Source organism: Amphiprion ocellaris, chromosome 16 (genome assembly GCF_022539595.1).
Source record: "Amphiprion ocellaris isolate individual 3 ecotype Okinawa chromosome 16, ASM2253959v1, whole genome shotgun sequence".
In the NCBI taxonomy this organism is placed as follows: Eukaryota; Metazoa; Chordata; class Actinopteri; family Pomacentridae; genus Amphiprion; species Amphiprion ocellaris.
Genome location: NC_072781.1, coordinates 6637731 through 6662169, shown reverse-complemented (window position 1 = coordinate 6662169; position 24439 = coordinate 6637731). Strand labels below are relative to the sequence as shown.

At 39.5% G+C, this 24439-nt stretch overlaps 3 protein-coding genes across 4 annotated transcripts; 2 read left to right on the top strand and 1 right to left on the bottom strand.

The window, feature by feature from the left end:
* The first annotated feature begins 100 nt into the window (after positions 1-100).
* Positions 101-8248, top strand: dis3 (DIS3 exosome endoribonuclease and 3'-5' exoribonuclease). The gene is made up of 21 exons (XM_023291494.3): positions 101-564; positions 983-1140; positions 1261-1457; positions 1562-1635; positions 1744-1911; positions 2052-2216; positions 2411-2524; positions 2702-2839; positions 2998-3144; positions 3252-3368; positions 3460-3561; positions 3987-4051; positions 4257-4341; positions 4531-4658; positions 4819-4905; positions 5011-5167; positions 6763-6977; positions 7147-7315; positions 7406-7564; positions 7670-7792; positions 7874-8248. Exons 1-21 carry the CDS (start codon positions 346-348, stop codon positions 7940-7942), a joined length of 2856 nt encoding a protein of 951 aa, XP_023147262.2. The 5' UTR covers positions 101-345; the 3' UTR covers positions 7943-8248.
* Positions 8249-8504: 256 nt separating this feature from the next.
* bora (bora aurora kinase A activator) lies at positions 8505-13070 on the bottom strand. Of its 2 annotated transcripts, none has more exons than XM_023291506.3 (12): positions 12949-13070; positions 12543-12712; positions 12093-12199; positions 11894-11939; positions 11716-11794; positions 11523-11567; positions 11362-11418; positions 10996-11270; positions 10453-10615; positions 9740-10320; positions 9444-9584; positions 8505-9295 (listed from the first exon to the last, which is right to left on the bottom strand). In XM_023291506.3, the coding sequence occupies exons 2-12, from the start codon at positions 12687-12689 to the stop codon at positions 9275-9277; spliced, it is 1662 nt and encodes a 553-aa protein (XP_023147274.2). In that variant the 5' UTR covers positions 12690-12712; positions 12949-13070; the 3' UTR covers positions 8505-9274. The 2 variants fall into 2 exon arrangements, with proteins under 2 accessions (XP_023147274.2, XP_023147283.2); XM_023291515.3 differs by having other exon boundaries at positions 12543-12694; positions 12949-13065.
* Positions 13071-13126: 56 nt separating this feature from the next.
* Positions 13127-17311, top strand: mzt1 (mitotic spindle organizing protein 1). Its single transcript, XM_023291526.3, has 3 exons — positions 13127-13395; positions 13532-13677; positions 16733-17311. Exons 1-3 carry the CDS (start codon positions 13344-13346, stop codon positions 16754-16756), a joined length of 222 nt encoding a protein of 73 aa, XP_023147294.1. The 5' UTR covers positions 13127-13343; the 3' UTR covers positions 16757-17311.
* Positions 17312-24439: the final 7128 nt, after the last annotated feature.

Genomic DNA, 24439 nt, shown 5'->3' with positions numbered 1-24439 from the left:
TTAGCATGTCAACTCAGTCGTTCTTCTGCCTTCCTCTGCTTTGTTGTCATCGAACAACTAGATGGTCAACCAAAATTAACCGCAGAATTATAATCAGTTTACTCGAAAACCGAAGGAAAATTACAATATTTTTGACTACAAATTATTTCTTTTGTTTTATAAATTACTACATAAGAAAATTGAACGTTTTAAAACATCTAAAACACAACGTTACTGGTTTCCTAACACTCTCAGAAAGTTCTGTCGGTCCACTGATTTAGCTTACACATGGGCAGCTGACGGCTACCCTTCCGAAAGCAGGATAAAAACACCAAGATTTAAATTCTTGAGGCTGTTATCGCCATCATGTTGAAATCCAAAACCTTCGTTAAAAAGACCCGGTCGGGTGGGGTGATGAAGATAGTCCGTGAGCATTATCTGAGAGATGATATTTGGTGTGGAAGTGAAGCTTGCACTGAATGCAAACAGGAGTCCACGGTGCTGCAGACAGACGCGTGTATGGAGAGCAGTCTCTGCTCTTATCCACATTATCTGATCCCTGACACGAATGTGGTGCTGCATCAGGTAATTTTTTTGCGTGTAACTCAAAAAAAGAAGGACGTTTTGACCATCAAGACGTCTAATGCTCTCTTGTCATGTAATCCATACTTCAATGTAATGCCTTATATATTGTGATAATGCAGCATTTATACACATTTTATTATAATATTACATAAAGAGCCGTGACTGGGGCCATCAGATGTTCTGATATTCATATACAAATGAATGGCGCATCCCTTTAAACGCAGCTATATACTCAGCTTAGTGTGTCTTGTCATGATTGGTATTTTAACCAGTTGCAAGAGAGATGTAGCATAGATTTACGTGATAATGATTACTTGATTCAAGGCTATTTATTATCACTAAACTCGCATTCAGTTGTGCATCTGATTCTGAACATCTCTGATTGTCTTCCACCTTCTCCTTACAACTTGTCTTGCAGATTGATGTGCTGGAAGATGCTGTGATCCGTAATGTGATTATACTTCAGACTGTACTGCAGGAGGTACGCCACCGCAGTGCACCAGTCTACAAACGCCTCAAGGACATCATACACGAGAAAGAGAAACACTTCTACACCTTTACCAATGAACACCACAGGTACGAAGACACTGGAGACTTTTTATTATAGGATCACAACATCCTAATTGCACAGTAATAATGAATTAGAAGCAGCTTCTCACTTTTACACATATATTCTTGTTATTTCTGTTTTTCCAGAGAGACATTCATTGAACGTGAACCAGGGGAGAGTGCCAATGACCGTAATGACCGTGCAATCCGTGTGGCAGCCAAATGGTACAGCCAGCACCTGAAGACATCTGAGTCTGACACCGATGGGCTCAAGGTGGTTCTCCTCACCAATGACCAAGGGAACAAGCAGAAAGCAGAGGAAAGCGGCCTACTCGTGTACAAATGTAATTAGTCCTTTTTTCAACAGGAAAAAGCTTCCTTGTCAAGTTCTGTTTAAAATGCGTCAGCTTACTGCTTTGTCATGAGTATTTATTTACTTGCATCCTAGTTGAAGAGTACATCAAGAGTCTGACAGCGAATCCTGAGCTCGTAGATCGTCTGGCTTTGTCTAATGATGACAAGGTAAACACTGTGTAAAATGGGAGTGTAAGTCAAATTTGGATTTTTTATTTATAGGGCATAACTCTCTGTGTTCTCTCTTTACCTTGCTTTTTTCTTTTCCTCCCTTAGAATGAGATCACTAGCAGTAAAGTGTTGTTTCCAGAGCACCTTCCTCTGTCAAGGATCCAAGCAGGAATTAAGAGCGGTTCCTTCGTCCAGGGCACCTTCAGGGCCAGCAGAGACAACTATCTGGAGGCCACAGTCTTTATCCAGGGAGAAGGGGAAGATGGCACAGAGGTTTGTGTTCCTTTATCTGTAAAACTACAGTGTTCATCAATAATATATCATCAGGGTTTGCTGGAGATTTGAGGAATTCCTACATGTGAAGTCCGTGCATATGCTATAAGCTTTGTACTATCTCTTTGGCTTGCTGCCAGATTCTCATCCAGGGTCTTCAGAACCTCAACAGAGCAGTGCACCAGGATGTGGTTGCCGTACAGCTGCTGCCACGGAATCAGTGGGTGGCGCCGTCCTCGGTCGTGTTGCAGGATGAAGGCGCAGCGAAGGACGATAATGTTGAAGAGGAGGAAGAAGAGAAAGCGGTAAATATAAGTTTTACTTTAAGGAAGAATAATTAGACAGCTTTTGCATCTGCTTACAGTTGGAGAAGGTGTGTGTTATATCAGTCCTTAGAATTAAAAATGAAATGGAGTATCTGGTTGTTGAGCTACACGGAAAGAGAGCCTGTACTTTTGCAGTGTTTTAATGACCTCCTTATTCCTATGTGTTTAAACAGTTGAGGATATCAGCAGCTGAAGCAGCCAGGAAAGCAACAGGAAAGGTAGTGGGAATCATCAAAAGGAACTGGAGACCATTCTGTGGCATGCTGAATGTCTCCCAAATCAAAGAGGTAGGTGTAGACTGTTTCATAGTCTTGATTTGAAAATGTAAAGCTGTCCTCAAAATTAATATGCATGCTTTGTGTAATGTAGAAAATCTTACATACCTTATACTGTACAAATTGCCTAGATGCTCTTTGTCTCTTATCGGCAGCACTTTTCAACAATCCCTTTTCTTTTTCTTTCAGTCTACCCGTCATCTTTTCACCCCAGCAGACCGCCGTATCCCACGCATTCGCATTGAAACACGACAGGCGTCCACACTGGCAGGCCAGAGGATTATGGTGTCCATCGATGGCTGGCCCAAAGACTCCAGATATCCAAATGTGAGTTTGAATCTCTTCAGACTGTCAGCTTTTTGGAACATTGGATATCCTGCTATCAGTCACTACATCTCCACTTGCCAAACACTGACAGAAAATGTAGCTGTTCCATATGAATATATATGGAGGATGGAGGGAAATATTTTGTTTCTCTCTGTTAGGGTCACTTTGTTCGCAGTCTGGGAGGTGCAGGGGAGAAGGACACAGAACAGGAGGTGCTGCTACTGGAGCATGACGTTCCACATCAGGCCTTCTCTCAGGCTGTACTCAATTTCCTTCCCAAGATGCCATGGGCTATCACACCAGAGGTAACTGTGACACACTTATTCTAGATTAGTTCAGTTTATTAGAATAGAATTTGAAAGCACATATGTGTAGATCTGTGTATAAACCAGTGTGACTGTGTGTTGTACAGGACATGGTGAGGAGAGAGGACCTGAGGCATCTGACAGTGTGCAGTGTTGATCCTCCAGGATGTACAGACATAGATGATGCCTTGCACTGTAGAGAGCTGGAGAACGGAAACCTTGAGGTACATATATTGTTACTGTTAAGTAACAGTGTTAAGTTGTTTGTGTCTGTATCACATTTGTGTGTCTGACCAAGCTATTTTTATGCTGTAGGTGGGCGTCCACATCGCAGATGTCAGTCACTTCATCAGGCCTGGCAATGCTCTGGACAAAGAGGCTGCCAACCGTGGCACCACAGTGTACTTGTGTGGCAAAGTAAGAAAATCACACTCAGAAGTTTGCATTCTCTAGTTTGAACATCACTAAAAACAATACATTCACAGTCTGAAGTTGCAACAACAATAAAGCAGGAAACAATTCCTCTGTTCTGTTAGCATTGGGATTTATATGGGAAAAGTTGTGTAGGTAAACAAAGAATCTGTTCAGAATGTATGTGATGGTTTAAGACTTTTGTTGCATTTTTAGCTATATTACTCTATTCCAGTCATCTCTATCTCAGCATAAAATGTCCTCTTGAGGTAGCAAAGTATATGTAGTGACAGTTTGAATGTTCATGCAGTCTATCATTGGATTTGATCACATTTTATAAAAAGAAATTAGGATTTTATTGAGGCTTGGTGTATCTAATTAATGTTTAGCAGTTCTGACTCGACCAAACTGTTTCATATTGTGTTTAACAGAGGATAGACATGGTTCCTGAGCTGCTCAGCTCCAATCTTTGCTCTCTACGCTCCAACGTGGAGAGGTGAGGACTGAAGATACACACACAGACAAAAACTTGCACAATAATCCACATTGTCAGTTGCTTTCATCATACGTAATCAATTTAAACAAACTGTAGCTGCTACAACCAGTAGGTTATATTTTGCATTTCCAGCTGATCAGAAGTGAATTCATTTAAAATGTATGTCTCTCTATATCTGGTCTTTTTTCTGTTACTCTTTTACTAGGTTGGCTTTTTCATGTATCTGGGAAATGAACCACGAGGCAGAAATACTGAAGACCAGGTTCACAAAAAGTGTTATTAACTCCAAGGTGTAGTGCCGATACACGACACAGACAATTTGCATTTTCAGCCATATTTTTTTTGAAGAGCGTGTATTAAATTACACCCACCTGCTTAATAGTTTGCAAGTTAATACTATACAGAGTCAAGATACTTTCAAGAATGGTTTATATGTATTTGTGTTTCATTGTTCACCCGTCTGCCATTCATTGGTTCAGGCATCTCTGACCTATGCTGAGGCCCAGATGAGGATCGATGACACCAACAAGAACGATGACATCACCAAGAGCTTGCGGGGTCTCAACAAGTTAGCAAAAATCCTCAAGAGGCAGAGGATAGAGAAAGGGTAATGGATTTATAAAATGCTGGATGGTGCATTTTAATGCTATGGAAATGCGTTTTGAAAAGAAGATAAGGGATATTAGAAAATACCTGAAAGTGCGGAGTTGTAACTGTGTATATTTAAAATAATTGAATCAGCATAATTTGTGTTTTGTGTCATTTAGGGCCTTGACGCTCTCGTCTTTAGAGGTCCGTTTTCACATGGACAGTGAAACCCACGACCCCATTGACCTGCAGACCAAAGAGCTCATGTAGGTTACCTGAAAAAGGAGCATTCTGCAGAATCCTTTTACTCTTCTGTGTGATTCATGCTGTGTTTTGGATGTATGTAATTTAACCCATCTTCTGGTCATTAGGGAAACAAACTCCATGGTAGAGGAGTTCATGTTGCTGGCCAATATTTCCGTCGCTCAGAAGATCTATGATGAATTTCAAGAGTGTGCTCTGCTGAGGAAACATCCAGCACCGCCTCCATCTAACTATGACATCCTGCTCAAGGCTGCAAAGTCCAAGGTGAGTGGAGACACACGGTCATGTACTAAAAATGAAGTTAAATGCCTGTTTCTTGAGCTCACTTATTTAATTTGTATTGTTATCAAAGAAGGGTGTTGTGTCAATAAATCAGCAGTAATTCTAAAAACACTAAATGTGAGCAGAATCACAAAAATTAAATCTGATGTGCTTGATTCCAGACTCCTAAATTACTGTCTACATCTCAGATTTGTTAAATGACTCAAACATAGTTGAATCAAAATAACAAATCACTCAACTTATCAACTTAAGTTTACTGGTGAACTGCGAGGATGCAGGCCAAGAAAAATTCCATTTCTGCAGAAGAGACACCTTCAAGCCAGACTGAAGTATGCTAAGGACAACTTGGAGGAAGATTATGAATGCTGGAAGCATGTCCTTTGGTCAGATGAGACAAAACATATGCTGCTCCTGGTGAAGATCTACCTCCAGAAGACCAAAGTGAACGTTACTGACTGGCCTTCACAAAGCCCTGACTTGAATCCCATTGAAAATCTGTGGAGTCAACTGAAGAACCAAGGTCCATGCCAGAAGACTATCAAATCTGGAGAAGCTTGAGAGATTTGCCAAGAAAAATGGGCTGGGATTCCTCAGGAGATGTGCCAGAAACTTGTTACAAACTACAACAAACGACTGCAAGCTGTTATCCAGCAAAAAGGATACACAATTGACTATTAGCATCAAGAGGGCTACAAATTTTGACCCTGGTAGTTTTTGTTTTTTGTTAAGTAATTTTGTTTCTGTGCGAAGTAAAATAATGTAAGCATGCAGTCAAAAACTATGGCCTAAAATGCTCTAAAGAGACAAGCTGCTATCCAACTGAAATGTACAGAACCAGTCAGACACACAGGTGAACATCTTGACAGCCCAGAGTTTCCAAACTTTTATAAGTGCCTCATTAGATCAGTCATTTTAGCCAGTTTTCTAATATTTTCAGTTTGTATTTTAGTCATTTATTCATTAGTTTTAGCAACTCTTGAAGTGCTTATCCACTACTTTTGTTTACCTATTTCAGTCATTTATCTACCATATTTCCAAACCTTTCTGCTCACTTACCATGTAGGTTTCAGGCATTCATAACACGTGAATTTTTTAAATTCTGTATTTGATTTTATTAGTTTAGCCACCAGGGCCAAACAATTAATCGATTTTAATCAAAATTGCATTTTGAAACTGCAGTTTGCACATCACAAATACTGCAACTCAGGATGTAAATTACACAGAGGAACTGACTCAAGTTTCTAACTAGTGTTTACATGATTTTAGGAGTGCCAGCCATCATCTGTGTGACAGTCAGTCTCCAACACATGCTTTAAAGCTTTTAGACAGTGAGATTGAACTGAAAATGACTTTGAAATCCATCAGAGAAATTGCAGCTGGACATTTTCCCTAAATCATTCAGCTCTATTAGCCACAATCTTTCTGTTACCCCCAGGAAACTGCATACATATTTCTGGTTGGGAATCCCTGCGGTACACAAATCAATTACAAAAACTGGCATACTGACAACAGTGCTCAAGTTTTTTATCATAAAAATATCATATGGTGATAACATATTTCTTTTCATCTCTTATCAGGATGTGGCGATCTACACAGACACAGCCAAGGCACTGGCTGACTCCCTGGATGTGGCCAAAGTGGATGGCTTTCCATACTTTAACACACTGCTGCGCATCTTGGCTACTCGGTGCATGATGCAAGCCGTCTATTTTTGTTCTGGAATGGACAACGATTTCCACCATTACGGCCTTGCCTCACCCATTTATACGCACTTCACATCACCTATTAGAAGGTATGGAAACTGATATTCTACACATTATGCATAATGGGCTGGGGCAAACTCTTCTAATATAGGTGCACAGTTGACCACACCAGGCTTCCTTTTAACCTCCTGATGCCATCTAAACCTCTACCTCCACCCTGCCTCCCCCTCCATCTGGTTTCTCTGCTCTCCTACACAGATATGCAGATATCATAGTGCATCGCCTGCTGGCAGTGGCCATAGGAGCAGACAGCACCTACCCAGATTTGATGGACAAACATAAGCAGTCGGCCCTCTGCAACAACCTCAACTACAGACACAAAATGGCTCAGTACGCACAGAGGGCATCTGTTGCCTTCCACACACAGGTCTGAATTGTGTTAACTGGCTTGCATATAAACCAGCCACTTACCTAATACCACACATTCATGCTTTCAATACAAATTGTATCCTTTCAGCTGTTCTTCAAGAGCCGCGGCATTCTGAACGAAGAAGGATTTGTTCTGTTTGTGAGGAAGAATGCGATCATTGTGCTCATCCCTAAGTTTGGCCTGGAGGGAACAGTCTTCTTTGACTCCAAAGACAAAGTTGCCCCAAGCATTGTTTTTGACGAAGAGGTATAAACATTTGGTTTAATTTTGTCATTTTTCATCAGTCGTCATCAGCTTGTTTTTTTTTTTACTATTTACTAAACAGCGTTTATTTGTTCTGCATATCTGCAGGGTCCTACTCTGACCATACAGCAGCACACTTTCCGGATATTTGACAAGGTGAAGGTCACCATCAGCCTGGATGCATCCAATATTCAGCACCAGAAGATCCGCATGGCTCTGACCGACCCTGTGGTAAGGACAGACTAAACTGAACAACTTTATTTGTAACCAAATTGCATTTTCTACAACAGAAGCATGTGTTCTCTATTTTAGATTCCTGGTGTGAGTGTTCCAGTCCCAGATGCTGAACCACAGGCCAAGAAACCAAAACTGGACCGCTGACAGAACAGGCAGCACCATAATTCAGCTGAACCAGATCAAAAATCAGTCTGCAAAAGAACCAGTTTGGACTCTGATGCATTCACACAGTTAATGGTTATGTTTCAGATATAATTTTTTAATAAATCTACCACAACAAAGACACACCGTTCCAATCTCACCTGCACCACTTTGTTCTTATACTTGTAATTTTATTATGATTTGAAACATGAACCCACAGACAAGGGCGTGGATGGCAAGTCATAAATGCAGTGTAACTTGTCAAAAACTGTAATATGCAAGTTGGTCATTAAAATGTTTTTTTTTTTTTACATAAGGTTTTGTGTTTTCTTTAAATATATATATAAAAAAATCTCCCACCGAATTTTTTTCGTCGAACAATATTGGGAAATCTGCATCAAATGATAATACATTTTACTGATATAATGGAAACTCAGTCCTGAGTGATACATTTCTGGACAAAGCCACTGAGTCAAAATACTCCTTTACTCAAATTATTCAGTACTGCAAAAACAGTTTACAAAGATCTAACTCAAAAATAAACAATGTATCCTCAAGCCAGACAAAGAATTCAAGTGAATTTAATGAGACAACAATCCAGCTGATACTTGAAGTATAGAAAAAATGTAAAATAGAAATGGCTCAATCAGCTTTTAGTTCTCTAGTGGCATTATTCAGTGTCTTATTCTGTAATAAATAATTGAATGTTACAAACAAGACCTGCAAGTGACCTGAATTTAATTCTTATTCATTCAATAAAGGAAAAATAAGCTCTTGTCATATGAACTCATCATGATGAACAGTTTCACAAAAAAACATACATACAGTACAGATCTCATATCATCTGAAAGTTAGGATCTATCAAGTTATTCATGTCAGCACCAAATATAATTAAAATAATGCATTAATACAGCATTCAAGAAGGTTATTGTGCAAGTTTGGTACAGAAATGATATTTTTCCTCCCTCTTTATTACGCCAGTATAGTGAATCAAAAAGCACTGCAGACTCAAAATTATAGCTGTCATTGTCTTACAGTGGGGCAATGATGTCTATGGGCTCAACTTCCCTTTGTCCTGTGATAAAACGGTGAGGAAATGCATTTGCCATCAGCCAGGTAACTTGAACCATAAACTTCCAAACAACCAAAAACCACTTGTGAAACCCCTTAATCCAATTCATACTTCATTTAACAGTCGACTTCGTTCAGTCTAACCAAATTACTCTGCCATAAATGCTTCAAACATAGTGTAAACTTTGTTGTATTTGACTGTAAAATAACCATCTTAGGCTTCCACTGGAAGAGGTGTCCCTTAAAATGCGTAAAACAGTTGACTCAGTGATGAGGATAAAATACCTGGAAGATAAGAAACTTGCTTTTAGTTGAAAATAAAAAAAAAGATTTCCTTCAGTAATGTATCTGAACTACTATACTGCAATTATTAGAATTAAAAGACAAACTCATATATCCACAACACTGTGACTGTTTAAAAGGTTAACATTACCTTTACTTTAGTGTGTCGGGTGACTTGGAAGGCTTCTTCCATCATGTTGGAACTGAAGGATTCTTTGCTGTGACAGTCTGAGCTGAGACCATCAATAAGACTGGCAGTGCCCGCTGAGGTAGTGTTGTAGCCGCTGTCCACCTAAACACACACAAAACGCAGTCGGTCACAAATCTTTAATAAGAAAAATATCAATATGAAATGACCAATGATAAGTCATTTATATAAGTGAAATATACAGAACAGTAAAATACAAAAAGAGCAAAGTCTGCCTCAGTGAAATTGCTCTCACAAACCTGCATGCTAGAATCGTAGCGTATGCTGCTTCCCTCTGCCAGAAGAGACACAAACATCTGAGAGCTTTCTACTGCTGACACATTCCCCATTCGTGAGCTGGTCAGCTGTCCTGAAGGTCTTCCACCTTCCTCCTCTTCGTCCTCCTCATCCTCCAGCCTCACTTCTATTCCTGTATCCTTTCCTTCCTCCATTTTCACAGGTTCCATAGCATCCAATGTAACTCTCTCAGCGTCAACAGGGTGGGCGTCCCTGACCAGGGGTGACAATGGATCTAGATCCATCGGGGGGAGAGAAGAGGAGGAGGATGAGGAAGATATAAGTGGTTCTTCTGCTTCGTGATTGTCTTGGAGCTTAGGGTTGAGGATCAGGGAGATGAGGGGAGGAGAAGCCCAGCAGCGGACTCTGGATCTGGGCTTGGGTCTGGAGACATGGTGGGGCTCATTGTGGCAATGGAGCTGGTGTGGGGAGCAGCTACGAATGGGAGAGCAACCTTCAACAAACGGACTCTCATTGCAGGATGTTACATCTATGTCCAGGGGAACACCAGGTGGAGTGAAATTGCTTGGATGCTTCCTCTCAGCTAAATAAAGAGCACAGATTCAGATTGAAGACACGAGTCAATATCACTGCAGCCTTTTAAATACATTATTTCCCTGCTTCTGCTTTATTTCTATAATGTGAAATTGTGTACAAGTTGCAAAGCAAAGTGTACCTGAGGCTATGGGTGTGCGTGCTGCGTGGGCAACAATAGGAGAAACTGTGGGGGAGACGAGGCCAGCAGGAGACGATCTATCAGGAAACATAGGACTGCTGATGCTGCCAAGGCTGCAGTCCCGGAAACAGCCGTGCTGGATGGGACTGGATGAGAACTGATCCTAGAATTAACACAAAGTGATTTCATTTTTGTTTAACAGTGCAACTGTTGATTTAACTATACTAGAAACACAAAAAGCCCTGTAAATCCTTGTTAAAGATCCCTTAAACCAAAAATGTTAACTGAATTCCACAAGTTTAGTGGCTGCTTTTGAGAAAGACCAACATTTGCGGGACTCTTGTACAGATAATAATAATCATCAGGAGATGGACTCAAATTAAAAGAAAAAATTTGCTGATTGAAGGCTAAAAGATATCCAGAGGTGCTATCTTTCTTCAGTTTCATCGTTAAAAATGAGATCCTTTTGCTGATGGCCTGAATAAGACATATTCAGCTGCATATGTGTTTCAAAATAATCATCATATGCATCCCTGCACTCACTGTAGAGGGAGTTGGAGCCGACACGCCACAGGATAAAGGGGAGGAAAAGATAGACGACATAACCTCAGAACCATCAACCCCTTCTACAGCTTCCTCTCCTCCATTGATTAATTTCCTCTCTTGTCTATCACGGCTCCTCTCTGGGCTTGGTGGACTCGAGCTATCAGAGCCGCTGTAACTGCCCTGGCCATCGAGGAACAGTTTTCGTCTCAAGGAGGAGGAACTAAGACTCTCCTGCATAGCATCACACGGCTCCTCGTAACGGTAATATTCCCCTGAGAAGGAAAAAACAGACATGGTGACTTAATGGTAGAGCACTGTGCTGTTCTCCAACCGTTGTTCTGTTGGCATTTGATAGAAGCTTACCTAATACTTTCTCTAAGTCAAAAGCCAAAGGCAATGAAAGGGTTGTCTGACAAGCAACTGTAAAAAAACACAACAAATACAAGTTAGTGTGTAGTTTAAAATTAGAGATGGGGCACAGATTGCAGAAAATGATGTTAAACCCTCTCAAAAGGCAAACCAACCTGAGATTTTTTCAGGCTCCTCTGCAATCATTGCAGATTTACAACCTACATATGAAAAGACATAATGAAGAAACATTAGCATTAAATTGAAAAAAAAAATACAGTACATAAAATGAAATGCATAAAACTATGAAAACGTCAGACAATCTTTAAACAGGAGTGAAAAAGTGATAGAAACAGTGACAGAACTTACTTTTCTTATACGTCTGAGGGGCTTTACGGACGTCTGGTGCTGCCCAGGGGGAAGGCACAATGGCTCCTTTGGTAAAAAACTTCATTGGGAAACAGAGAAACGACATCATTACAAATCACCAATGCACTAAAAACACTACCATTATGCAGTAAAATGAGATGACATTAGATTTCCAAACCTGCTCAATAGCATTCTGACGTTTTTCCTCGATGTCAGAATCCGTCCTACAAGAAAGAATAAACAAATCACTTAAATTCCCTGCAATCTTAAATTACTCTCCTAATACACAAACATGACTGTACTTCAGTACAGTAACATCGTTCAAGAGTTCAATTTTGTCTATATATCTACTGTGACTACTGTTTCAGAGTACTTACCTTGTCTGGCTGAGGTAAAAAGACTGTCGTTGGATTTCCTCTGGGTCTATGTGTACAGGTAGAAAACTGGCCATTTCATCAATTGACCAGTTAAACTTGGGTGGAGTCTGGAAAAGAGACAGATAAGGAAGTGAATAACAGAGTACATGCAGCCTTGAAAGAAGGAAGTGCTGAAGGATGTCCACAACAAAAAAATGGGAACATCAAACTGCAAAACTAAAGTATTTAGATTTTGCAGTAACAGATGTGCATTCATGCATGTGCCACATTGTCTAACACATAAGGGCTCATTCCACAAGGGTTAGATAAGTTAATTCTAGTCAGAGACTAAGAGGAAAAACTCAATGGAGATCTTCATTGATTTTTTTTCCTTTAGTCTCAGACTAGGTTTAATCTATGCCTGGGGAACTGGCTGTTCAGGTGGGAGGTATAAAGTGAGTTCCAACTTACAGCTTTACAAGGCTTGGATTTGAAGACAGAGGGGCTTGGGACCAGGGGTTCCCGGAGATGGTGGTAGTCATTGGGACTTTCAAAGGGGTTCCTAATGGAAGGCCTACCTGGAGTCTCTGGGGTGATCTGTGGCTCGACATCCCCCATCTTAGCTGACAAAACCAAATATCCTAGTCAAAGACATTTCAAACATAACACTTACAAGGAATAATCCACAAAACAACAGTCTCTAGTTTCTGGTAAGGCTTTATGTTAGTTAGCTTGGTATGTTAGTTACATTGCTTCCCTCGTTTCTATAACGTTAACTAGCCTTCGAAGGAAGCGACGACTATTTGGTTACAACGTTACACTTTACTTTAAAATAAAATAAAATATGAGCTATATACATTTAGCCGTTGGTACTTACAGCTGTTAATGGGTCGGGACTTTGTACACACAGTTAAAAAAGATCCTCATGAAGACTCAGCAGCAAACAATCAGCAGAGACAGTTCAAACGTTTATTTCAATTTCGCCCACAAGACCCCGCAGCCAATAGAAACGAAGAAATCTGTGTCATCACTTCCTCCAGCAGTTGCGCGAGAGTCCAGTGCAGCAGGCTAGGTGGCTAACTGGCAGCTAACATTGTCCCGTCATGAGTGCACATTTCTAATTTACTTACAGCTCTTTTCTAAAATGAGTACGACACGTTTAAAGTCTGGCTGAACTGTTGTGGTAACTTATTATTCTTGTATCGCGTCTTCAAGTCTTCATTAGTTAGCCACCTACTAGCAAGCGTTAGCTAACTATATTCATCCATCACTATGGCAAGTGCAGCAAATGCAAACGTAAATGCAGTCCGGGAGACAATGGACGGTAAATATGTATTAAATACACATGCAGTTGTTTATTCGTGGGGGAAGTAACTTAAATTTTATTTGTAAAATAGACGGGTTTTATGTTGAGCGCTTGTTTGTAAGAGTTTTGACTTCACACCTTCTTCCTCCTACAGTGCTGCTGGAGATCTCCAGATTGCTGAACACAGGTTTGGACATGGAGTCTCTGTCCATATGTGTGAGATTGTGTGAGCAGGGCATCAACCCAGAAGCCCTGTCTGCAGTCATCAAAGAGCTTCGAAAAGCCTCTGAGTCTCTCAAGGTACATAAACAGGCTCTTAATAAGCCAGTCCTTTCATATTCGTGAAGAGAATGTTTTTAAGATGTGGCATGTGAGGTTGTAGTCCTGTTTACTAACCATTGTGGCTGCTGATCAGTTAGGTATGAGAAATCATGTCACTTCCCAATGTGAAAATCCCAAAAGTGGTGTCTGAATTTGTCTTGCACAGTTCAAAACATTGAATCCTGAAGTTGCAACGTTATTGCATGGAGATGAGCAGAAAACCCTCACATCTGAGAAGCTCTAACTAGCGAGGAACACACAGATGTTTCACATATGAGTCCGTGTGTGTCGCGTTTGAGTTCTTGAAGAATGAGGTGGTGCATCAAACCGTTTACTGTAAATCTGATGTTTACGCATTATTTTAGACCTGTTTTGTGGTGCTATTGAAAGTTTTGCATTTCTGTATTCTAACATTTATTGTAATATTTAGTAAGGTATCAAAAAGCAGCACAGTTTTAGCTTTTAGGGCAAGTTATTTGAAAATTTGAGCATGTTTATGAGAAGAAAGAAAGGAAAAGAAACCCCCCGAAAAAGGTGAGAGGTACCACACAAAGCTACACATTTCTCTGTAAAACCCTGATATTTAGATGAATCAGAAAGACATGTCTTATTTTATACATTCCTTAAATGACAGATATTAGAACCTGGACACTTTTTTTATTTTATTTACTACAGAGGCATTAAATTAAATCCTGAACAGATGAGATGTTAATTTCTCTCTGAAACACAGCAATAACAAACCATCAGCTGCTGACATCATACTTATATTTTAAAATGTATAAGGCATTCACTCCGTTAATCGACTAGTTTTTTTATTACATATTCAGATTTTGAAATGACAACAGTCTACATCAGCTGAAATTTAGTTGTGTCAAGCTGTAAGGTGTAGTGCCTGCAGCTGCTCTGCTAACCTTCAAAAAAGCTAGGATAAGAGTGTTCACAGTGAATTGGGTGCTATAGCAATATATAGAATGAGACAACAAGATGTATCGGATAGAAAGATACCAGAAAAATGACCATCATTTAAGAGTCCCATATTGTGCTTCTTTCCAGCTAATAATGAAAGTCTTGCATGTCTTCACCAGTGTGTCTTTCAGTTTTTTAGCTCAATACACTGCAAAGATGGTTAATTTTACCATGACTGTATAACCGCTGGTTTAGGCCTGTTCGAAACAGGCTGTTAAAATGTATGCAGTTTTAAATACAGTTAATCGGCTGCTGTTCACACCCACTTCAGGAAAGAAACTCTGTCTGCATCTGTGAAACTGCTGACACCCAGATAACTGACATAGACATGAAAGTGTGTATGAGACCAGAACTTTCTATCTCTGAATGTCTCTGGGCAATATATTTCCTACACTGCCATGGCCTGTGGTCATGTGATCAAAGCTAATGATAACCTCAGACACATTAGCCGCACAATGTGATAACAGTCAGGATGCTTCTGTACTGATGACATTGCTGTCAAAAATATCAACTTGTACTGTGCTTTGCTGGTAGCTGAGACAGTTTAGAGTTGGCAGAAACAGTTCAACAAAGCAAATAAACCTGGTTGACTGTGAGGCATCTGCTCATTCTGAATAGTCTTGCTTTGCCAGACCATTCTGTACTACACCTCACACCAGCTGCTTTGGCTTCAAACAAAAAACATGAAGTTTTTTTTTTTTTTTTTTTTAATTAAATGTTATTGAATGTGCCTTTCTGTATTTTTGTGTTCTTGCATTGTGCATAATATGTTAATCCAAAGGCTTGAAACGATGCAGGTTTAGAACAAAGGTTAGGTGCTGTATCTGGTCCAGATTTGGAATGAAGATGGGATTGCAAATGCTCACAGGGTTTAAGAATCAGACTTATTCCTAGGTAGGTTTTCTGTGGGTCAGACGAGGAAGAATCTGAGTGATAATAAAAATCACAATGTGAGGAATAACCTCCTTAAACAGTATTCATTTTTGACAGTTTGGTCAATATTTGTGCAATACTTCTGTCACTGAAATAGGAAATGCTCTTTTAAGGTGCATTTTACTTTTAAATTTTTGTACAAAGTTACTTTTTTTATGTTGAATACAATCTTTTTATTTTTCCCCTAATGGTTATTTTCTGTACTACAGAATGTTCTGGTTATACCCCACTATCTTTCTGCTATAGGGGGCTAAAAATGCTCCAAATCCAAAGTCTTTTCAAAACTTGAAATTTATAGTGTATTAGATTGTTGCTCAAAGATTATTGTTGTTGTTTCCCATCATAAAGAAAACAGTAACAGAGATAGGGGAAGGAGGAACAAAGCCAGCTGAAAAGAAATGGCTTTTACCTGCATTCTACATCCGGTGAGTCAGACTACATACTGAATAGCTCACCTTATAAGCAGCAGGCAGCAAATGGCCAGGAATATATGCATTTTTAACTGGAAGACTAGTTTCTGTTTGCTTGTTGAGATGGGCTAGAGCAATGGCAGTAGTAAGTATCTTTATTTTCTCACAGCTTTTATTTTATACCTCCAAGTTTTTGGGACATACAAAATGCAATATAAATGGATTTTCACTATGTGGGACCCTTTTAATATATCAATATCACATTATAAAATTGCAGATACACAGTAGGAGTTAGTGTATACGGCCCTTTTCTAATATGATGGTATACCGTCAAAGTTTAATTTGGTTTGAGCTACTTGGCACCTTCTATCAAGCGTTTTTCTATCAGCATCTACAGTGCACTGTACTCATACACTGTAATTGTCCTTTTTTCTGCTATACAAGGAAAATTATGAAGTATTTCTTTTTACTTAATGCCCATATGCAGATATGGGATTATGTGACAGAATTGAAAAGGGAACATTTTAACTACTGTTGAGTACAGTTAGTTGCAGGAAAATATATTGGAGATACTGTTTTTAGACTCATGAGTGATAGAGCTTTTGATGGATCTTCTGTGTTTTCCACACATTCATTCATTTTTGCAAACATCAGTCACTTTATTATGAACATGCAATGAATTATCATGGTGAATGACAAGTATGTGTATTTCTTTTCTCTTTCAGGCTTCTGAGAACTGCACAAACTGAAAATGAAAACAGATCACTTCAGTTTGGGACCTATTAATGGGATCATGCCCCATTCCTGGATCTGTACCTACCATGGGCTCTCCAGGAAACCAGATTTGTCTGTATTTTGGCACTCTGTCCTCCATGCCTCCTCGCTGACTAATGTGCCCCTGTTCTGTGCTTTGACTTGTGTCACGGTTTTTGTGTAGAGGTACCAGCCTTAGTCCTCTCTCTGAACGCTGGACTTCTCCTGAAATGAGGGCATGCTCCGCCATTTTGCCTGAAACTTATGTGTGCCCCAAGTTTCTCCTAACACAGTTTGTAATGTGTTGGTTCAGGTTTTCATTGACATCCCGCCTTAATTTAAGAGCAGACTTCTGATTTCTGATCATCAGCTTGTGTTGCTCTTTTCATGACGAAATGCTTTTATTGTGATTTGAAATGTCTGATTTGTTAAGTATTGTCTTTTTTTGTACATTTTCTTTTAGCATAATATTCTTTTGCCATTTCCGTTTTTCATGTGATGTGATTTTCAAGGATGGAAACTCTAAATTAAAATGTTACAGTCGATGGCCACCAGGTGGTGTTGTGTATTTCTTATTCCAATCAAAGGTCTTCCTTTATGGGCAACTCAACCAATCTCAGGAGTTTTCTGATGAATCACCAGTTGTGAGATTGTGGTAAGTATTTTTTTTTAATTCCCCTTTTTATTTGTCTTTATTTATGTTGTATTGATCCAAATTTAAAATATAAGAAAGCCTTTTTCCAAGTGATATCATTCTTACTGGCTTCCCCTTAATAGGAGCTAATTTTTTTGAGGGATTTTACAAAGGAAATGATCTTTCCTGTCACACTAGGTGAAAGGGACAAAGATATTGCCAGAACATTGCACAATACAATACAAAAACAGACCGCGCTTGAGTGATCGCATCCACAGGCAACAGCATACCTCACTAAAAAATAAGACATGAACAAGGGTCATTCTTTACGGCAGGATGTCCTGTTGATCTGAAATGTTCTCTCCTTTATGTCTCGGCTCTGAAAAAGTATTTGAGATGTATTGCAAACTTGACAAAAAAAAACATGTCTTTGATCCACCAGAAATGAAACCCCTGCATCATGTATCTAACCACGCAGTGTTGTTTTGTTTCTCCGCTGTCTGTAAAATAGCTCTATTCATCTTTGAGACGAGGGAAAATGCTGAGAGCACAGAACATTCCTCCACAGGCCAATATACGGTCTGCAGGCGACCTCTTACCCACCCAGGCTTGTATCAGTAGTTTGTAAGAGTGTGTGTGTGTCCTTCTACGTGTGAGAGTTGAGGTGTTCACGCAACGGTGTAGATGTCTACAAATGAGTAGCCCCTAAGCCATCTGACAGTAACGCCTCACCCCTCACAGGCTCACCACAGAGGAAGCCGACGAGCGAGCAGCAGTGTGTGTGTAAGCATTTCTGTCTTCTCCTGCTTTGTCTCGCCATCTTGACTGACAGGCCGCGAGTCTAAATCTCTGCACTGCTGCTTTGATCTCTTAACACAGCATCTCTCTGTTCCTCAATACCAGCATCGTGTTAGCCAAGCATGAGAGACATACAGATGCGGTGCAGTGGCTCTCCGTGATAGTCTGTAAGCCTAAACAACCCCTGGTCTCAGTGGGGGGTGAGCTGCATGGGATGCTGAAGGAGGCAGACCCACACCGAGAATCCTTTTCCTTTTTACAAAGGAAAAAAGAGTTATGCATGGCTTGATTGGCTACTATGGGCGTGGGATTCGAGGATGCATTGCTCTCTGTTTGATGTGGTTGAAGGGTTTCTCCTTATCCAAGCCGGCTACTTTGATCTCTGTTAAACAAAATATTCCCAAATCCCACAGTCCTGACAGAGATTAGCGTCCATATATGCATAAACATCTAAGAGGTGTTCAACTAGGGCACTGGTCAGGTCACATGACTGTATCAACTTAAGAGGCAAGCAGGTCCTCGCATCAGAACTTCTAAAGGTGTTTATATTTGTATGTCTGATAATTATCCAGGGCGAGGATTATTTTTCTGATAAATGAGGGCAGTCTCATTTAAAAGTGAAAGACCTACTATATGTGTGGCAATTACAGTTCAGGTGTTTGCAGTGGATATAAGGAAAATAATTAGACTGGACTGATTAGAAGATCTTTATGTATAAAGGAAGACAGTCTGTTGATGTTTTTCCAAACCTAAATTACAACCACATTGTCTCATGAAACCAAGAGCCTTATTTGAAGCAGAGTTTAAGCAGAAGTCAGAGATCTCTGTGCGCAGAGTTATGTTTGGGTCACTAATTACCATTAGCAATAAACAGGTTGGTTTAATGGTCTCCCTGCAGAGACAAGGCTTTGTTTGTCCATTTCATGTTTTATTGCTCCTTATATGATAATTTCAGGCCTAGAACTTTTAGTTAAAAAAGACATAATTTCAGATGAGGATGATTATAAAATGAGTTGTGACCAAAACAGACTTCTTTGTCTAAGTCTGACAAGTCTTTCACAGCATTTTAGGGCATGAGTGTGATTGATACAATGCTGTAAAGCAACAAATTTCAGGCTTACTTGTGCGTCAATTTATTGATTGTATGTATACTTCTATTCAACTACCTTTACTGACATTTACTGTATTTCAATGGTTTATGAGCTTTAAACCTACATAAAATACACACACATGCCCACCCATCACTGTGTAAAATGGGTTGTTTTTGTGCCACAGCAGCCACTTCTGACCTTAAAATGCTGCTCACATGTTAATGCATCATCAAAATGAATACAGTTCAATGATATATAATGATTCTAATTAATAATTTTACTTTCATATCGAAGCACATTTTGCTGGGAATACTTAGGTGCTTTCCCTTAAGGCCAGATTTTACGACCCTTTCCTGAAAACTGCCACTGTGGTCTGTTGGTCAAGATAATGGCACATTAAGTTGATTTTTTCCCCCTATTTTATTTGGATTTTCTTCAAATAGTTGCTTTAATGGCATCCTCAGCAGACAACCTGACAGAGAACAAATGGGAAAGGACCACAACGCTGTCTATTTTTGTATGCACAGACTGTTAACTTCTTGTTGAAATGTTGATCCATTACGTAAAAATGATCAAATTAGTTTCACAGTAGTGGCTTCCCAAAATTTACCCACATTTGCTTACATTAGTCACTATAAGCTAAAGGTCATACATACCTGACTAATTAAGATTGCAGCAGCAAATGCCCAGAAATAATAGTAAGTTTAATTTGGAAAAGAAAGAAAGTGTTATTTCATATTTTAAAAGTTAGTTTTGCTTTAAGTACAATTTTGAAAACTGAGATTTCTAATGTACTTTTACATTTTGTTTTTTCCACTTTTACTTGAGTCAAAAATCGGAATATTTCTTCTACCACTGACAAAAATTACATAAAAAGCTACTAAGAAAGCAGTGTATTCTAATGTCCTGAAATCCAATTAATGAAACCCACACCGAAGTGTATATCCTGGAGACATCATGCTTAAAGGCCTGGCACTGAAGTGACATTTATCAGTATTTCTGTGACTGATCAAGCCCGTCTGGCCCTCATCCCTCAGCAATGTGAAGCTTCACCGACTGTATTTGCCCTGAGAGGAGTTCTGTGACCTTGTTAGAGCTTTTTTTCCAATACACCACTGTTGATTAAATACAGGGCACACTCTTACACCGTAAGATTATACTGTTTAGGTCCCAATTAAATTCATAGCAAGGAAATTGGATCATAAACTCTTTAAAGGATCGTTAACAATCATTAGACAGGATAATAGCATGGCAATCAAAATATGTAAAAGAGAAAAAAAAACTTCCAAAGTCTTTTAGTGACTTTGTTGTTTTTGGACATTTTCCAACCTGATTAATGTAGAATTGATTGATTTACAGTTGTAATTAGCTGTACTCTGCATAGATGCATAATAATCATATATCTCCCTGCTTGTTTTAAAGTATTAATTGGTTCCATTAACAAAAGCAGTTAATTGAATAACAATTAACCAAGTTGATGATGGTATCAACGCACTGCATGCAAACTCCCTTGTGTTTTCCCTATGATGATAATGAAACCACCTTTTTATCAGATTGGAATTTTGTGTGTTGGACTATGTAATGACTAATATGATATTGGGCTTATTAGTTTATTCGAGTGGCTCACTGAGGCGTTAAGCTGGTATTGAACACATTGTGTTTAACAGGTAGGCACCATATGCTGCCTTAATCAGACATTGGAATCACATTTGGTTGTTAAATTGTCTTCTAATAAAAGCAGGTAGTAAAACAACTTGAGCTAATTCAATTTCAGGCGAGTTTGGGTAGAGTGAACAGCTGTTCATATTTGTCGAATTGTTTTAACAATCCACCTCGTCTCTTTCTTTTTTTTTTTAAGGTTTAACTCAAACAGCCTGTTTGTTCTTCAACTTTTCTTGTAGAAAATAGAGATGGAGGGTGGACGAGCTGTCCACTCTCCTTAAAAGAAGACAATGCCAGGCATATTGTAGTGACAGCTTGCATTGTGTGTGTGTGTGTAAGAGAAAGAGAGGGAGAGAAAGGAGAAGGGAGAGAGAGCATGTGTGTGTGCATGTTAGAAAAACAGAAAAATATGGAGAATGTGTGGATATGTGTGTGTGCGTGTGTGCATGTGTGTTACAGTGACAGCTTGTATTCTCCGTGATTAATGATGTGCTGTGTGACTTGATAAGTGCTTCGGAGGACCAACGCTTGTTTCAATTAGACCTTGTGAAGGTCGCGACGCCGCGCCGGCCTCTCATTATCATATCCATAATCAATCCACATTATCATAGGGGAATGTGCAATGGATGTGTGATATCTTGGTCATGCACACACACATACAGAGATGCACACACACACACACACACACACACAGACACCTAATCACATACCAAAACACAATGACATACTCTCTCACTCACAAGAGCACACACACACACACACACACACCCTTCATTCCGAGTTGATTTGAATCATAACAGTGGCTGTCGGAACGGATTGTCTGTTCAGATTAAGAGTGTGTTTCTGAGAATTAAGCAGCATTGATGGTGGTGGCATTTCAGATCCCCTCTGCAGACACAAATGCCAAAACATCATTCTGTCACCCCCCCTCCTTCTCTTTCACACAACCACATTTATGAGAACACACACACATACTTAACTAGGACCCTGGGGCATTTTTAATAGAGGCGAAGTGATTCGTATGTTTTTATTCCTCTAATGAGAACAGATTGAGTGGTATTTACACTTCATCGGCTGATCTAACCACCTACACATTTCCCTCATGCTTGTGCTGCTCACTGGCCAAAACAGACATGTGGAAAGGACCAGAGCTTGGCTTTCAAACAGCGACACAACATGAACATTATCTTTGTCTCTTTGGCTCAGGATGGCACCTCGGCAAGATGTTAAAACAAGGACAGATTTGGTTTCTTCAAGGAAGCTGTGCGTGTTTGTAACATGATAAGAAAAAGGTGCCTGAAACCACTGGTCCAGAGGGGTCACCCACTAGGGATCTAACTTTTAAATTTAATCACAAGCCTACTTGAGATAAAAAAAAAAAAACAGCAAAAAAAAAAAAGAGAAACACAGGTCACCAATTTCCTCAAAAAAACATCCAAAGCAACAAACTACTGAAAAATATTGGATACATTAAAAATGAAGTGAGGCAAATGTTGGAGGTTAAAACTTAATCATACACTACTGGAGCAATTAGAGGAATTGAAGGAGATATAAAACATTAATTAACTCAGTGAAGTGGGAATCTTCCCAGGCGGTCAAGATAGATAGGCTTGCAAAGTCTCACAGAGGAACTTACAGGCTTCAAAGACAAAGAATAGGCTACTTCGCTGATTTAGCATTGAAATCTGATGACACCCTCGAATGTTTAAAAAAAAGAGATGAAAATCAATGCAGCAAGGTTGTTTTTTTTTTTTTTTTAAATGATGCAGCTCGATCAACAGTTTGTGGATTCAGATGTTTTTCAGACCTGCAAGAATTATTTGATTAAAATCGGAGTGAAGCTCAAATTTGTTTCCTTCTGTATGGCGCACTATGTTTTTACACCTCACTAACTGGGGAGATTTTGCATTAAGCATCAGTTGTTTCCTTTCAGGGGAGTTTAAGCACAATGGCTGCTGTATGAATTAAAACTATGACCTTCCTGTTGTGAGACAAAGTCACTTCCCACCAGGGCATCCTGCAGCCTACTGGTGGTAGTGTTCTCTCAAACACTGCGGCTGCTTGCAAGATGGTGGATGGATGAACTAAAAGGAAAAAAATGACTCATTTAAAACCCAGAATCTGAGGTTAGAGGTGCAAATCATTTCTTTGAGCTGGCCTATTACTCATCAGGTCCTTGTCTGTGTCACTGTCTTCAGTGAACTGAGTCCATTAGATATCTGCAAATCTGCTATCAGATGATGCCACAGGCCTAAAAAGCAACAAAGCGCTGGCCTGGGAGGATTAAAATGAGCAATTTACTACTTATTAAACACTTTAAGGTGGGAATTTACGACATGAATAAGCCCTGCTTAACACTGATGGCTTTATCTGTGTGTTTTCTACAGATGGAGAAAGAGAGTCGTGACATTTCTTTTTGGCAAGGAAAAGGCCATACTCAGCAGGAGTTATCAAAGGCAAAAAGTAAAAAGTTCGAGTTAGCTATCTCTCTCTCTCTCTCTCTCTCTCTCTCTTCCCCTGGAGATACTCATGTTAAGCATAATTAAGCAGATTTGATTAGCATCAAGCCTGGCTTCCTCTCTTGACTTTTAATGAATGTAAATCTACCATCTACATCCTAAAGATTAATTTCTGCCAATTAAAAAACACAAGAGGGCTTATTCGAGAGAGGAGGGAGAGGTGGGGGGGAGGTTGGGAGGAAAAAGAGTGTTAAAGTCCTTTGAGTTGGAGTACAGTCGGAGTTTTATCCTCTTCCCCCTTGTCTTATGGTGAGATGGTCTCTGGAGATCTGTGTCTCTCTCTCCCTCACGACCAAGATCATTATCAACACAATGTTCCGTGAAAGCCACTTTGAAAGGACTGCAAGCTCCGTATGTAAATGATGGGAGTGTGTGTGTGTGTGTGTGTGTGTGTGGACTGGATGGGGAAGCAGTGCAGGGAACAGGTAAAAGGGGTCAATTTGTCAAGCCAAGGTTACTGGCCTCTGTACAAGCTCTTGTAGAGTATCTCATCACTCAGATTCACATTCAAACGACGTTACAATAGACAGCAGGTGCAAGATAAATTAACTGAAAAAAAGTCTTTAACATCTGATAAGAAGACACCCGAGTTACAGTTTTTCTTAATCAAATTAGACTTTAGTAAGCTCCTATTTTTCTCGTATTTCACTGTATTTCCAAACTAAAAAAGCAACTGTAATTGTAAAAGATGCCAAACTTTTTCTCCTGTGCAAGTTTTTATCAATTCATGTGTTTTGTTTCAATTTAAAGCACTTAAACTGCACATAAAGATCAATTTGAATGTCCATTATGCATGATTTTCCTGTGATGACCAAGCTTTCTGTTTATATTCTAAAGCACAAATCAGATTTTGATTAATATTAAAGACAGACATCAGGAAAAGCACTACAGTAGTTGTATTTTTTTAAAGGATAACAGTCTCAAATAACAGACCCAAATGATGTTACAGGAAGATTACACTAATAAGTAGATTTA

What these genes read in the sequence shown, in the direction of transcription:
- dis3 (XM_023291494.3), top strand. Translation starts at nt 346, where the DNA reads ATGTTGAAATCCAAAACCTTCGTTAAAAAGACCCGGTCGGGTGGGGTG. An exon ending in CTTTGTCTAATGATGACAAG is followed by an intron (nt 1,636 to 1,743) that starts GTAAACACTGTG and finishes TTCCTCCCTTAG; the next exon opens with AATGAGATCACTAGCAGTAA. An exon ending in ATGTCTCCCAAATCAAAGAG is followed by an intron (nt 2,525 to 2,701) that starts GTAGGTGTAGAC and finishes TTTTTCTTTCAG; the next exon opens with TCTACCCGTCATCTTTTCAC.
- bora (XM_023291506.3), bottom strand. Translation starts at nt 12,689, where the DNA reads ATGGGGGATGTCGAGCCACAGATCACCCCAGAGACTCCAGGTAGGCCT. An exon ending in GTCAGAATGCTATTGAGCAG is followed by an intron (nt 11,795 to 11,893) that starts GTTTGGAAATCT and finishes TTCCCAATGAAG; the next exon opens with TTTTTTACCAAAGGAGCCAT. An exon ending in TGACTTAGAGAAAGTATTAG is followed by an intron (nt 11,271 to 11,361) that starts GTAAGCTTCTAT and finishes TTTCCTTCTCAG; the next exon opens with GGGAATATTACCGTTACGAG.
- mzt1 (XM_023291526.3), top strand. Translation starts at nt 13,344, where the DNA reads ATGGCAAGTGCAGCAAATGCAAACGTAAATGCAGTCCGGGAGACAATG. An exon ending in AGTCCGGGAGACAATGGACG is followed by an intron (nt 13,396 to 13,531) that starts GTAAATATGTAT and finishes TTCCTCCTACAG; the next exon opens with TGCTGCTGGAGATCTCCAGA. An exon ending in AAGCCTCTGAGTCTCTCAAG is followed by an intron (nt 13,678 to 16,732) that starts GTACATAAACAG and finishes TTTCTCTTTCAG; the next exon opens with GCTTCTGAGAACTGCACAAA.